Genomic DNA, 14,451 nt, shown 5'->3' on the forward strand with positions numbered 1-14,451 from the left:
GGTAAAATATACAGAATGATGATACTAAAGAGATCAGTGTTAAAATTATCATGTTCATCAATATGCTTAAAGACAAAAATGTTCGCATTATTTGTAGATGATATGAAGTTGAAAGCTTTAAAATAGGAGGAAATAAACTAATCATAATCGCTGCTACAATGGTCAAAACAGAAAACTCTTAAATGTTATTCAACTCATGCAAAATAACCTAAATGGTTTGGGTAAACTGAGGCTGAAAATTTGAAAGTCAATGAAGTAATGGTGAATAACAGCAATAGTAGAAATCAAGGCGCAAAGACAACTTTTATTCTATTAATTAAATATTTTGAAATATATAGGTTACTACCATAGATTACCCTTATGCTGAGATAAAAGTTTAAAAACAATTTTTGGAAAAAAAATTAAAATTAATTAAATTTAAGATTTATTTAAACTATGGTTTTAAATGCCCCTCTATTTGGAAGTATGGGTGATACTCTGTCAACAATACAAGTAAACAAGAGTATCTGCAACTTTCAAAAGTTTATCTTATGACCCTGACTTATTCCTGGAGACTAGTTTTGTCAGATCTTTTTTCTATGGAAACACAGACATATAGTACTAATTTATTCAAAGATAGCAGGCATCACTTCCGTGGTTTATTTTTAGACACGTTTGTAATATTAAAAAAACAAACAAACAAACCCCAAACCCCCTCCTTTCACTTGTCTGTGAATCCACTGCTATTGAGATTCTGTGCCTCAAAGCTTGCTCCTTCATCAATAATACCCATGTTGAGGGTGGAGGCAGGGTCCTAAGGGAATAAGTCAAGAAAAATGAATCTTGCGATCACAGTGGGAACCTGACAGACACATCCTGTAATAAGCCCCACTCACCTCAGTGCTATTCTTCAACAGTGAAGGGGAAAGAAAGGGAGGGGAAGAAAAAGAAAACAGCCACACACACGAAAAGCACAGGAACTTTACTTATTAATAAAACATAAGGTCAATAGTAATCAATTACACATAAATATTTTGTCATTTCTTAAAAAAATAAAATACAACTAATATTAAAACTTCAACGAAAAGGATTTAATTTTTTGGTGGGTTCAAATGGAACTTAAAGATCTTATCATGCTTTAGGACCATCATTATGAGGCACATATATGAGAAGAACTGCAGTTGTTATTTATGAAAGGAGAGGTCAAACTCATGAAGCTTCAATTTCCTACCTGTGCTATGAGGCACTTCTGCTGGGGTATTAGCTGGAGCGTGGGCGCCGGGAGGAATCTGTACTCCAGTATAGCTGCTTGATGGCATGTTGCTTGGGTCATACGTTGAAGATGACGGCTGAGGTGGCTGAGTGGGCAGAGAGGCTGCTCCAGCATCTTCATTTTCCTCAACATCTATTATATAATACACATGCAATGTTAAATGAGGTCCAGACAGTCCCTGAGTCACGGGTTTTTTTTACGATGGTGCAAAAGTGATAGGAATTCAGTAGAAACCATACTTTGAATTTCGATCTTTTCCCAGGCTAGCGATATGCAGTGTAGTACTCTCTGTGATGCTGGGCAGCTGCGGCCACAGCTCCCAGTCAGCCACGCAATCACAAGGGTAAAAAACCGACACACTTACAACCATTTTGTTTTTCACTTTCAGTACACTATTCAGTAAATTACATGAGATATTCAACACTTTATTATAAAATAGGCTTTGTGTTAGATGACTTTGCCCAACTGTGGGCTACTGTAAGTGTTCTGAGCACTTTTAAGGTAGGCTGGGCTAAGCTATGATGTTCAGTAGGGTAGGTGTATTAAATGCATTTTCAAATTATGTTTCCAATTTATAATGGGTTATCAGGATATAACCCCATTGTAAGTCGAGGAAGATCTGTATTTTGAAATAGAAATGCCAAATATTCTTATTTTGCTATACAGACATGACAGACATTTGAATGTAATTCTATTTAATGCAATTGATAAGCAGCTTCTCTTAAAATAATTGTTCTAATTTTTTTCCTTTTCTTAAAACACTTAGTTGTGCCTGGCAGTATGATCAACATTTCTTTAAATTAATACTTTCCAACTCTGTAAAATCTTTGCATATATTATATATATATATTTTTTTTTTTCTGGAGCATCAAGTTTATTAACCAGAATTGGAAGAACCAAGGAGTTCTTGGAACAAGAACTATCCCCCTCCCCCACCAACACGGAAGACAGAAGAGTGGGGGAGGGGAAACGTGCCCCAGGAGTGACAGTCCAGTCTCTGAAGTTTTCACCCAGGTGGGGGTTGAGGGGCAGACCTGCAGCCACGGTGGCCTCGCTTTCGGTCGCCCGGGCTGCTCCGGACCATCCTCTGAGCTGGCCAGGGTCTTGGATACGATGCTTCTGAAGGCCGTGCAGAGAACACACTCCTCTTCCCCTGCACCGGGCCCCAGGGAGCGCGGCGGCCTGACCTTCCTGCCTCGGTCATGCATGGGGTTCACATGGGCTCACTTTATTATGACGCCTCATGCTGGGCAGCTTGCAACAAAGATGTTTCAAAATAAAGTTCCGGATTCTCCCAGCCACCCCTTGCTTTTTCTGGCTGTGGCCAGAGAGAGTGGATGAGGACACACTCTCAGGCTGCCCAGTGTGGGAGGACCCTCCAGTGCTGGACACACACAGGGAGCAGCTGGTTCCCTCTGGGGCTCCAATCCCGCTGCTGCTGGAGGTGGATGTCCCAGTGCCACGCTGGGGGGCTGGGCTGGGGGTGGCAGTCCTCGACTCCAGGCTGGGTGGGGGACAGGGAGACTCACCGGTCTTCTGCCCTGCCTGCTGGTCTTCCTGCAGCTGCACATTTTGTCTCTGGTAGGGCCACCTGGTTTGCAGGGAGGACACCACAGGGCTTGGAGGAGGCTCAAGTTCACTGCCACTGAGGTCCCCGAAAGACAAGGGCTTCACAGTTATGATGGAGACCCCCACGTTGGGTTTCATGGAGCTCACACTGCCTGTTCCAGTGTCCTGGCTCTGGTCGCAAGTCAAGCCCGGAGTCGTCACCATTGTCACCTCCAGGTCCTCTTCACAGGGTGGCTGGAGTGGCTCCTTCTGGCCCATTTTTAACCAAGCATGACTCATGAGGTCAGGTAAGGTGCCTCTGTCACTGGGGCTGAGGGCAATCATTTTTTGTAATAGATCCCTTATCTCCAAAGACAGATAAGGTGGGATGGGGTATTGCCCTTGTAGGATTTGCTTCCGCAGCTGCTGTAAGTCTTTTCCCAGAAAGGGCCGGGACCCAGTTACCATGGTGTAGAGCACTACTCCCAAGCTCCACACGTCCACCGCAGGGCCGCTGTAGCTCTGCCCCAGGAAGAGTTCCGGGGCAGCATAAGGGGCTGTGCCGCAGATCGTGTCCAGTAGGCCAGTGTCATCACACTTGTTGCTGAGGCCAAAGTCTGTAAGTTTGATGTTCATGTTGGAATCAAAGAGGAGGTTCATTGGCTTCAGGTCCCGGTGCACGATGCCCCTCTGGTGGCAGTGTTGCAGGGCAGAGACCAGCTGCTGGAACGGGCCTCGGGCCTGCGCCTCTGTCATACGGCCATGGATCTTCAAATAGCGGGACATTTCCCCCCCACTAAGGTACTCCATCATCAGAAAAATTGTCTCCTCTGTGTCAATCACCCCCAGCAGTTTTACAATATTGGGGTGATTCAGAGCCTTCATACTGCACGCTTCCCGGAAAAGTGCCTGGGCACTTGAGAAGCTCTGACGCCTTTTCTTTATGACCTTCACAGCCACCTGTGTCCCGGTCAGAATGTGCCGGGCCAACTTCACTTTACCGAAGGTGCCTTCACCAATGGTGCGGAGGATCTCGAAGTCATCAATATGAACCTCCTTGTCAGCAGAGTTGGCTGTGAGGCCCTGCATCATGGTGATCTGCTAATTACACTGACTGACAGCACTACCTAGCAACGCTAACTATGCTAACTAACAACGCTAACTGTACTAACAGTGCTAAGTATGCTATCTCTACTAACAACGCTAACTATGCTAACTGTACCAACAGCGCTAACTAGTACTAACTACACTATGTTAATCAAGTATTAACTATACCAACAATACTCACTATGCCAACAGCGCTAACGAGTACTAACTACACTAACTATGCTAATCAAGTATTAACTATACCAACAATACTCACTATGCCAACAGCGCTAACTAGTACTAACTACACTAACTATGCTAATAAACTATTAACTATACCAACTGTGCTAACTATACCAACAATACTGACTATGCTAACTGTAGAAAGAACAATGAGGCAAATAAAAAAGAGTAGAGAAATGAGAAACAAAAATCAACAAAATGGCAGAAACAAGGAAAAAACAAGCTAACTGTAGGTCCAAGGCCGTCAGGTCACCAAAAGCAGCTTCCTGGGCTCTAAGGACCAAAAACCTGGGCCCAGCTTTCTCTTTTATAGGGCTTTGTGAAGTACATCACAGTGGTGCACTCTGAGGTCAGAGCAAGAAATGAACGCATCACAGCTGGGGATAAACCACAGTGGTTTTCTCACTTTTTGAGTTCAAGGCCCCTTTACACTTAGGAAAAAGAATCCCAAAGACATTTTTCTTTACATGTGTTATTAGATATTGGTATTCACTTTGTTATAAATTAAAATCTGTAGGATACTTCAGTGGCCTTTTTATTTCTAGTTTGAAAATGGGTAATAATTTTAAAGAGCTCATAATGTCTACACTTGAAATATTCAATTCCTTTTCCTTAAATTCTGGTCTCAAAATAATGTTACAACTTAACTGACTTCACGATACTACACAAAATGTTCTGTTGCATAAGACACGATAAGGTACATTATGAAAGTCTATGAAGCTGAGAGATTTCCCAGGAAGGTAGGTCATGAGCAGATTTCTCATCAGGAGCCTCGGAGGCCAGATGGCATGGCTCAATGTACTCGAAGTGTTGAAGGAAAGAAACCATCAACCAAGAATCCTATATCTAGCAAAACTTTCCTTCGAAAATGAGGGAGAAATCAAGACATTCCCAGTTAATCAAGAGTTGAGAGAGTTCTTAACCACCAGACCCGCCTGCCACAGGGAGTTCTTCAGGTTGGAGTCAAGGACCCTGCACAGTAACTCAAAGCCTTATGAAGAAATAAAGACCTCTGGTAACAGTAGATAGACGGGCGATGAGAAAAGCTAGTACTATTGTAACTTTGGTTTGTAGCTCCACTTTTTGTTTTCTGTTTAAGAGGCTAATATATAATAAAACACACACACATACAAATCATCACCTTGTTTCTAATACTGCCTTTTTTAATTTGGGGGAAAAGTCTGATTGGTCTCTAAAATGAATGTATGTGTCTGACCTCAAGGATTGCATTTGGAAATCATAGTGTCTCTGTCTCCAGTACAAAGGTTAACCAAGGTCGGGTCCCTTGGAATGCAGCAGCTCAATAACAAGCTACAAGATAGATGGATTTGAGGCAAGAGGGACAAGAGCAGTCTTCAAGAAAAGGAGCAGAGGAACACTAGTAACATGTGCACAGAAGTCTCAGAACCGGTATTCCAAATACCACCTTGAATGCTATTACAATAAAAAATACCTGGGAAAAAAACTTTCTTAAAAATAAATTTTCTTTAAACCCATTCTTTAAATTTATGAAAAATGGAGGACATTTTTGGCAAAACATGTCACATTTATGCTCTCCATAAGAACTCTACTTTCTGACAGCTGCCTTTTACTCAATATTTATTGTTTACTAGTTATTAAATGATTACCTGTGTGTTGTTCAACAAATTAATCAACAAAAACAAAGGAATAAAATTTCACACTGAGCTGTCTATGTAGAAAGGAGTAATAAGAGAGCCACTTTTGGGAATTTTACTAAGTAAAGTTGTAGATGTATGTATACTTTATATACATATCATTTTCTCCCATATTAGAGAACTCTAACACTAATACATCTGGGAAGGAAAAAACAAACAAACAAACAAAAAACCCCCCAACACTTTTTAAAGATAGTGGCAAGTGATCAAAAGCTGGTAGAAATTAAAGTGAAGATGGCCCTTGAGGAAGGAAATCTCACCAGGTAAAGTCTGCTTTCATGTGGTCTTTCACCTGAGGGCACCCAAAAGTCTATGCAAAAGAAAGAGTTGCAGAGAAGTGAGCCTTGAAATGTGTGTACGAACTTCAACTAAATATCTATATGGCCCTGAACTATGCATGCACACTCAGGGAAGATTCTAAGGGGCCTGAAGAAAGCAACAGCCTTAAAGCTGAAAGAAAAGAGGGGCAGTGTTTGAGTTCAGGCAAGTTAACCGTCTGCTAGAACAAGAATCAAGACTTTGCAGAGGAAGATAACTGAATGCAAAGCTACAAGATGTTATCAATAACAAAAATTATTAGAAATATGGGGGCGGGGGGGAGGAAAATGTGACCAGAGTCAGTAGAAAAAGAGAACCTACAGAAAAAGACCCCAGCATGACCCAGATACTGAAATTAGCAGAAAATAACTTTAAAGCAGGTACTATAAATACATTCAAGGCCGCAGAGAAAAATGTAGTCATAATGAATGAAAGAAGAAAAATTCACCAGAGAAAAGAAAACTGTAAGAGGGAATAGAAGCAGATGGGACTAACAGAAAACAAATGGCAAAAACAGTAGGCTTAAATATAGTAATAATTACATGAAATGTAAATGGCTAAACACTATTTTGAAGGCTGATTTTGAAAGATTGAAAAATAAAAGACACACTTATGTGCTTTAAGACTCAGATATGTTTAAAAGGATGAAAATAGATACCATGTAAATATCAAGAGGCAAAAGCTGAAAGTGGCTAATTTCAGTAACAGACAAAACAGAATTCATGTCAAGGAATATTAGCAGAGATATAATTGGATGTTTCATAATGATAAAAAGGTTAGGTCGATTTAAAAAAAAAGCAATTGTAGGGCTTCCCTGGTGGTGCAGTGGTTAAGAATCCACCTGCCAATGCAGGGGACACGGGTTCGAGCCCTGGTCCGGGAAGATCCCACACGCCGCGGCGCAACTAAGCCCGTGCGCCACAGCTACTGAGCCTGCGCTCTAGAGCCCGCGAGCCAAAACTACTGAGCCTGCATGCCACACCTACTGAAGCCCACGCACCTAGAGCCCATGCTCTGCAACAGGAGAAGCCACCACAATAAGAAGCCGGTGCACCGCAATGAGCACCGCAGTGAAAAGTAGCCCCCACCTGCCACAATTAGAGAAAGCCCACGTGCAGCAACGAAGACCTAACACAGCCAAAAATAAATAAATATACATATATTAAAAAAAAGCAATTGTAAAGGTGTATGTGCCTAATAAAATAAAGTTTCTAGTGAAAAAAAGCTGACAGGACTAGTAAAATCCCCATAGTTGGAGAATAAAATATCAATTAAAATATTAATTAAAATATACCCTTATATAATTCATATTCACAGAACAGCACATCTAATAAATGCAGAATACATTCTTTTCAAATGCACATGCAACATTCACAAAGACAGATAATATTTTGGGCCATGAAACAAACCTTAATGAACTTTGAAATACTGAAATCTTACAAAAAAATGTTCTCTGATCAAAACAGAATTAAATTTAGACAGCTAGAAAAGCCCAAATATTTTAAAATTAAACAGTATACTTCTAAATAATCCATTCCCCAAAAAAGAAAACACAAAGAAAATAGAAGCTATTTTGAATTAAATGACATCACAATTTGTGGGATGACATTAAATCAGTGCCTAGAAGAAAACTGATAGTTTTAAATGTTTATATTAGAAAAAAAGAGAGGCTTATTTATTTATTTTTTTGGCTACACTGCGAGGCTTGCAGGATCTTAGTTCCCCAACCAGGGATCAAAGCTGGTTTCAATAGCCAAAAGATAGAAACAACCGAAACACCCATCAATGGATGACTGATAACCAAAATGTGGTATACACATACAATAGAATATTATTCAGGCTTTGAAATGAAATTCCAGCACATCCTACAACATGGATGAACCTGCAGGACATTATGCTAAAAGAAATAAGCCAGTCACAAAAGGACAGATACTGTATGATTCCACTGAGATAAGTTACCTAGAGTAGTCAATTCACGGAGGCAGAAAAGAGAAAGTTGGTTACCAGGGGCTGGGGGTGGTGGGAGTAAAGGGGAGTTATTGTTTAATGGACACAGAATTTCAGTTTGAGAAAATGAAGATCATTCTGGAGATGGACGGTGGTTACAGGCTAAACAGTCTGAGTGTACTTAATGACAGTCAACTGTACATTTAAATGGTTAAAATTGTAAATTTTATAGTATATGTCTATTTTACCACAAAAAATGGGTAGAAGATTTAAACAGATACTTCATAAATAAAGATATATAAAAAGCCAATACACGCAGAGCTCAGTATCACAGTCATTGGGAAAATGCAACTTAAATCACAATGTAGAACCCTTACACATGGGTCAGAATGGCTATATTTAAACATACTACTGATCAAAAATCGTATGATGAAGCCGTAACCCCCAATGTGACAGTATTTGGAGACAGGGTTTTTAGAGGTAACTACAGGTTAAATGAGGTCATAAGGGAGGAGCCCTAATCCAACAGGAATGATCTGCGCTTCTCCCCCTCCTTTGCCCCCTCTCCTTGACACTCCACCATATGAGAACAGAGAGAAGGTGGTCCTCTGAAAGCCAGGAAGTAGATCTTCACCAGAAACCAAACTCTGCTGGACCTTGATCTTGAATTTTCCAGCCTCCAGAACTGTGAGAAAATAAATGCCTTTTGTTTAAGCCACCCCGTCTATGGTATTTTGCTATGGCAGCCTTAGCAGACTAAGAGAACAGGAGATAGGAGTAGGAAATAAAACTGGTCAGTGCCAGATCGTGGTGAGTCTTGCTTGGTAGGCTAAGGATCTTGGATCTTTCCTTTTGGACAACTGGAAGTGACTAATGGTTTTGTAAACAGTAGGACTGACATAAAACATGCCTGACTGTGGTCAGTATTAAAGCAGCAAAGGAAGTATGTAAAACATTCCAAAATATTAAATGAAAAAGTGAGAAATAAGGTTGTAGCAATACGCTTGAAAAAATCCAATTTCACCGCCATGATGTAAATAACTCCAAAACTTAACCATGTCTTAGAATAGTTAACTTTAAACACTTAGTAACAACTTAATATTACAGTATTCATGCTATAGTGTTAGTAAAAAGAACAAAGGACTTTGAGTAATAATTCAACTTCTGGTTCTCCTTCTCTGTGGTTCTATGACATTAGGCAGGCCAAAACCCAGAACCTCAATTTCCTCTTCTGTAAAACAGAAATAACATCAACTGTCTCTTGGAGGTTTTTGAGGGCATGATATACATGAAAATGATCTGTAAGCTTTAAGGCATTATATGAATGCAAGGCATTTATTACATGACTGTAAGAAGCATTCTATGTGAAAAAGGCTACCTCAAGATTAAACAAGGATATATCATGAAGTGTCCTTCAGGAATAGATAGCAAAAAATTCACTTGAAATGATGCATAAAAGCTTGCTTCTCTAGGAGAAGAGCTGCAAAAATAGTTTACACATAGTATTTATATGTAGAACTGTAGTGTTGCTTTTTTACTGAGTGGCATTATAAAATTCTAAATAGTCCTCCAAATGAATGAATAAATAAACCAACCAACCAGATGTAGAACAGTGTGTGTATTACCAATTGTGTGAAAAAAGTGAGGGTATATATTCCTATTTACTAGTAATTTATAAAAAATAATCTCTAAAAATACACAAAAAACTAAAAACATTATTTATTTATTTGGGTTTCAGTAGAATCTGGGAAGATAAAGGGTGTGGTGGAAAGGAGACATTCACTTCATATTTCTTATATACTGTATAAATTTTTAACCATGTGAAAGTATTACCTGCCCCCCTCCCCCCAAAAAACCCACCTCAGGTATATACAAAATAAATTCAGTGTTCTTTGGAAACATTTTATAGATTAAAAAAGGATTGCCTGTCCCACGTAGGAAAGAAATCTGATTAGAGGCAGGAGACAGATATTAGAGCAGTTGACACAGACAGATATTAGAACAGTTTGGCCTTAATTTTTCACTTGTCCCTAAGTTTATAATTTTACACCTGATTTTGGACCTGATGAAGGAAACAAAACTGTATCACTCCTTCTAAAAACTCTGAATAATAATATATTGAGCAATTATGATTCTACTAAATCATTTTACTTAGATAAATACATACCATTATCTTCTTCAATCCCAACAGGCCCTGCTTGAGGAGTCTCTCCATTCTTTAAACAATTGTGAATATATGTTGCCTTCCACCTTGCATACTTTCTGTGTTTCACATTCTAAAAGAAATATTTTTATGTCAATGTTAGACTGCAGTAAATAAGTCAAATAAAAATATACATTATGATGACCTACATCATACTTCTGTGATAAAACCTATTTTTGCACGGTACAGCTCTGAAATATTCTGGCAATCTCCCCACCTTATCACGGGATTCTACCAACTGCCTAGGGCTTGACAGACTTCATGAAAAGCCATCTTCCTCAAGACACATTACCAGTTCTCTTTTGTGGTTTCGTGCTTCAGAAAAGGTCTACAAGGGAACTATAGGAGTGTCCTTTCAGCAAAACTTGCAACTTTTATGCATAGGACAGAAATAGGCTAAATTGAATTTAAAATTAAACATAAAATAACAACATACTAAACGATTTTCACTAAAGAGGGAAAAATTAATCTGTACAAATATACGAAAACAAACAAAAAACTAAGATGCTATAGTGGTTACAGCAAACACATGAACATCAGACCGACAGCTACGCAAACTTGACCTTTTAACTTATGTTATTTACCAGCTCTAAATCTCAGTTACCTCGGTTCTAAAAAGGGGAAAATAATACATCACTGGATTGCTGTAAAGAGAAATGGAAAATCAGTGAAGAACCTGCTAGTTGCCTCTTCTATCCTGACTTAAAATTTATGCTACATGCTATAAAATAAGACAAAAATTTGCTTTAAAAATACAAGAGTAGAACCTGTTAGAATTTCGGATGGACTACTGATTTTCAGTTTATATTTTCATTTGACCTTTATTATAATCATGGACCAGTGGCACTGCTAACACCTGGGAGCTTGTTAGAAATGTAGACTCTTCTAGCCCACCCCAGACTTACTGAACCACAATCTGCACTACATCAAGACCCCCCAGGTGATCTGTATGCACATTAAAGTTGGAGAGAACACATGACTTTATTATGTTGAAAACAACTGCAATTTGCCTTTTGTAAAGATCCACTAAGTCATCAATAACTACAAGTACTGCATACAGTCCAGATACTTAGTTGAGTATTCTGTAATGTGAGATTCTGTACATACTACTATAGATAAGTAGTACAATATACAGAAACCTAAAGAAAAAGTAACCCTTCAAATTACTGAATTTGTATATTTAACTTTTCTTCTCTTATAAAACAATCCTCTCATATATTCCATTTTTTTAAAAGTTCCATACGTTGATTCTCATTTTCTTCCAGGTACAATTATATTTTGCTCCACTTCCCCTTACCTGGTCCTTACCACAACCTTGAAATTTAGGCAGGTCATGTTTTACTCACACTAAGGCTCTGAGACATTAAAAGACTGGCTCAATGAAAACACAGATTAACCTGGCATTCAAGGCCTTCTACATTGTGGACATGGCTTCAGTCTCATTTCCTATCATTTCCCTCAATCCAGCTGGGATTCTGCCTCACCTGCAGTCTTTCTCGTGCTATTCTCCCTGTCTCATACGGTTTCCTCTTCTGCCAAAAGTCTCCTCTTCTCTTAGGTTCAGTTCAAATGTTTATTCCCGTATGAGCTACCCTGACTCCCAGCAAGTCAACAGCTATTTATCATTTACTCAAGTCAGGCACTATGCTAAGTGCCAGAGGTAACGGGATGAACAAATTCGGCATGAGCTTTGGAGTCCAATGTGAAAGCCAGGCAATAACTTCCATCACTAAATGTGACACCTGTATTGTCTTAAGTCCATAATACTTTCTTCATCTTTTTCTCTTAGGATTCTATAATCCCAACATTATAGAGATGAGGAAGTGGCATTACAAAAGTAAAATGACTTACCCCATGTCACACTAGTAGTCAACCCAGCCATTCAATTTAGGGCTGTTCTGGTAAGCTACAATTAGCAAACTGCAATTTGCAATTTAGAAGGGAATATATACAATAAGGGAAAGTGTGCTTTTTTTAATTATTATTTTTATTTATTATTATTTATTATTATTATTTTAACACCTTTATTGGAGTATAATTGCTTTACAATGGTGTGTTAGTTTCTGCTGTATAACAAAGGGAATCAGATATACGTATACATATATCCCCATATCCCCTCCCTCTTGCGTCTCCCTCCCACCCTCCATATCCCACCCCTCTAGGTGGTCGCAAAGCACTGAACTGATCTCCCTGTGCTATGCGGCTTCTCCCACTAGCTATCTACCTATTTATTTATTTATATTTATTTTTGGCTGTGTTGGGTCTTCGTTTCTATGCGAGGGCTTTCTCTAGTTGCGGCAAGTGGGGGCCACTCTTCATTGCGGTGCGCGGGCCTCTCACTGTCGCGGCCTCTCTTGTTGCGGAGCACAGGCTCCAGACGCGCAGGCTTAGTAGTTGTGGCTCATGGGGCCAGTTGCTCCGCGGCATGTGGGATCTTCCCAGACCAGGGCTTGAACACATGTCCCCTGCATTGGCAGGCAGATTCTCAACCACTGCGCCACCAGGGAAGCCCTAGCTATCTACTTTACATTTGGTAGTGTATATATGTCCATGCCACTCTCCTACTTCGTCCCAGCTTACTCTTCCCCCTCCCCGTGTCCTCAAGTCCATTCTCTACATCTAAGTCTTTATTCCTGTCCTGCTCCTAGGTTCTTCAGAACCAGAAAATGGGCTTTTAAATGGTACTTTAAATATAAAGAGAGTCATTTTTAAAGTAAATGAATAAATTGCTTAGGAAAGTTTAAGTTACCTTCTTTTGAAGTCTTTTAAAAATGAGACAGATTTTCTTTGGTCTGAAATAATTTAATATTGTCTAAAGACTTAATTGGGTAAGTCGTATTGTAATGACTTTAGAAGGTTCCTTCATTCCTAATTTCATAGTATGAACAGTGTAGAGACATTTAAAACACCTTGGGTTCCTTCATTAGTATGTGAAGTTTAAAAAACATTACTCTAACCTGAAATGGGTTCATTTTAATAAATACATCAAAAAAAATTTCCCCAAAGCAGATAAGTCAACACAACAGTTTGATTTTTATTCCACACTATTTCCAAGACACCCCTAGAAACTGGTGCTTGTATTTTGAGCAGATTTTGGCAGTTGTAACTCAAAACTAATTCACCTTTACATTGTTTTCTTTAAAATAAAGGATGCTAAATATTAATATTTGAAGAGAAGAATTTCAAGATGTCAATATTTTTGAAATCTTTTAACTTCTTTTGGCTGATTAGACATCCTTTCTGGGAAATAGGAATTACAAAAAGAACTTTTACTTTTGTCCCTGGCCTCTATGTTCCTGTTTTGTAACTGGATTGATGAGAGTCACTGACAACTGCAGATTTTAGCCACTAAGTCAGCAGTGGTTAAATAAGAATTTTCATTTAATTTTTAAATCATTTGCACTTGCTACACTGAAGAATGACTGGCCAGCAAACACCAATCATACGTTAAAACAGGGGTTCTCAAACCTGGAGCATGGAAGAATCATATTAGGGTGTAACAAAAAAATAAATTCCTGGGACTTCCTGGTGATCCAGTGGTTAAGACTTCACCTTCCAATGCAGGGGGTGCAGGTTTGATCCCTGGTTGGGAAGCTAAGATCCCACATGCCTCACAGCCAAAAAACCAAAACATAAAACAGAAGCAATATTGTAACAAATTCAATAAAGACTTTAAAAAAATGGTCCACATGAAAAAAAAGAAATTCTTGGCCCAAATTATAGAAAACCTGATATAAATCATTCTCCATTAGCATACCAAAAAGCCACCTTGAAAGAGAATACTTTATTTTTTATTTTTTTTAACATCTTTATTGGAGTATAATTGCTTTATAATGGTGTGTTAGAGAATGCTTTATATTAGCTGTCTCCAATTCTTCCTCTTGAACCCATCCTAGTCAGGTTTTTACCCCTAGCATGCACTGCAACTGCTTTTGTCAAGGTTAAGGATTACTTCTCTTGCTAAATCCAAAGCTTAGATGTCATCTTACTTGTCCCCATTAACATGGAAAGTTGAGTACTCCCTCCTCCTTGCAACCCCCTTTTCACTTGCTTTCCTGGTTATCAAGGTCTTCTGGTTTTGCCTCACTGGGTGTTCCTTTTCAGACCTTCATAGCGATTTTTTCTCATCTCCAGGGTGGGGAGTGCCACAGACTTCAGTTCTTAGACTTCTTCTTGTC

General features: G+C 39.2%; 1 protein-coding gene across 3 annotated transcripts in view; it reads right to left on the minus strand.

Moving 5' to 3' along the window:
- Positions 1-14,451, minus strand: part of VTA1 (vesicle trafficking 1) — a 68,154-nt gene that overhangs the window by 18,821 nt on the left and 34,882 nt on the right. For 2 of the 3 annotated variants that reach the window (XM_036871432.1, XM_036871433.1), the window contains exons 5-6: positions 10,238-10,346; positions 1,211-1,384 (exon numbers count right to left, since the gene is read on the minus strand). In XM_036871432.1, coding sequence (XP_036727327.1) covers positions 1,211-1,384; positions 10,238-10,346 — 283 coding nt within the window. The remainder of the gene's footprint in view (positions 1-1,210; positions 1,385-10,237; positions 10,347-14,451) is intronic. The other variant, XM_036871434.1, reaches the window with a different exon arrangement.

This window comes from Balaenoptera musculus, chromosome 12 (assembly GCF_009873245.2).
Source record: "Balaenoptera musculus isolate JJ_BM4_2016_0621 chromosome 12, mBalMus1.pri.v3, whole genome shotgun sequence".
Lineage (NCBI taxonomy): Eukaryota > Metazoa > Chordata > Mammalia > Artiodactyla > Balaenopteridae > Balaenoptera > Balaenoptera musculus.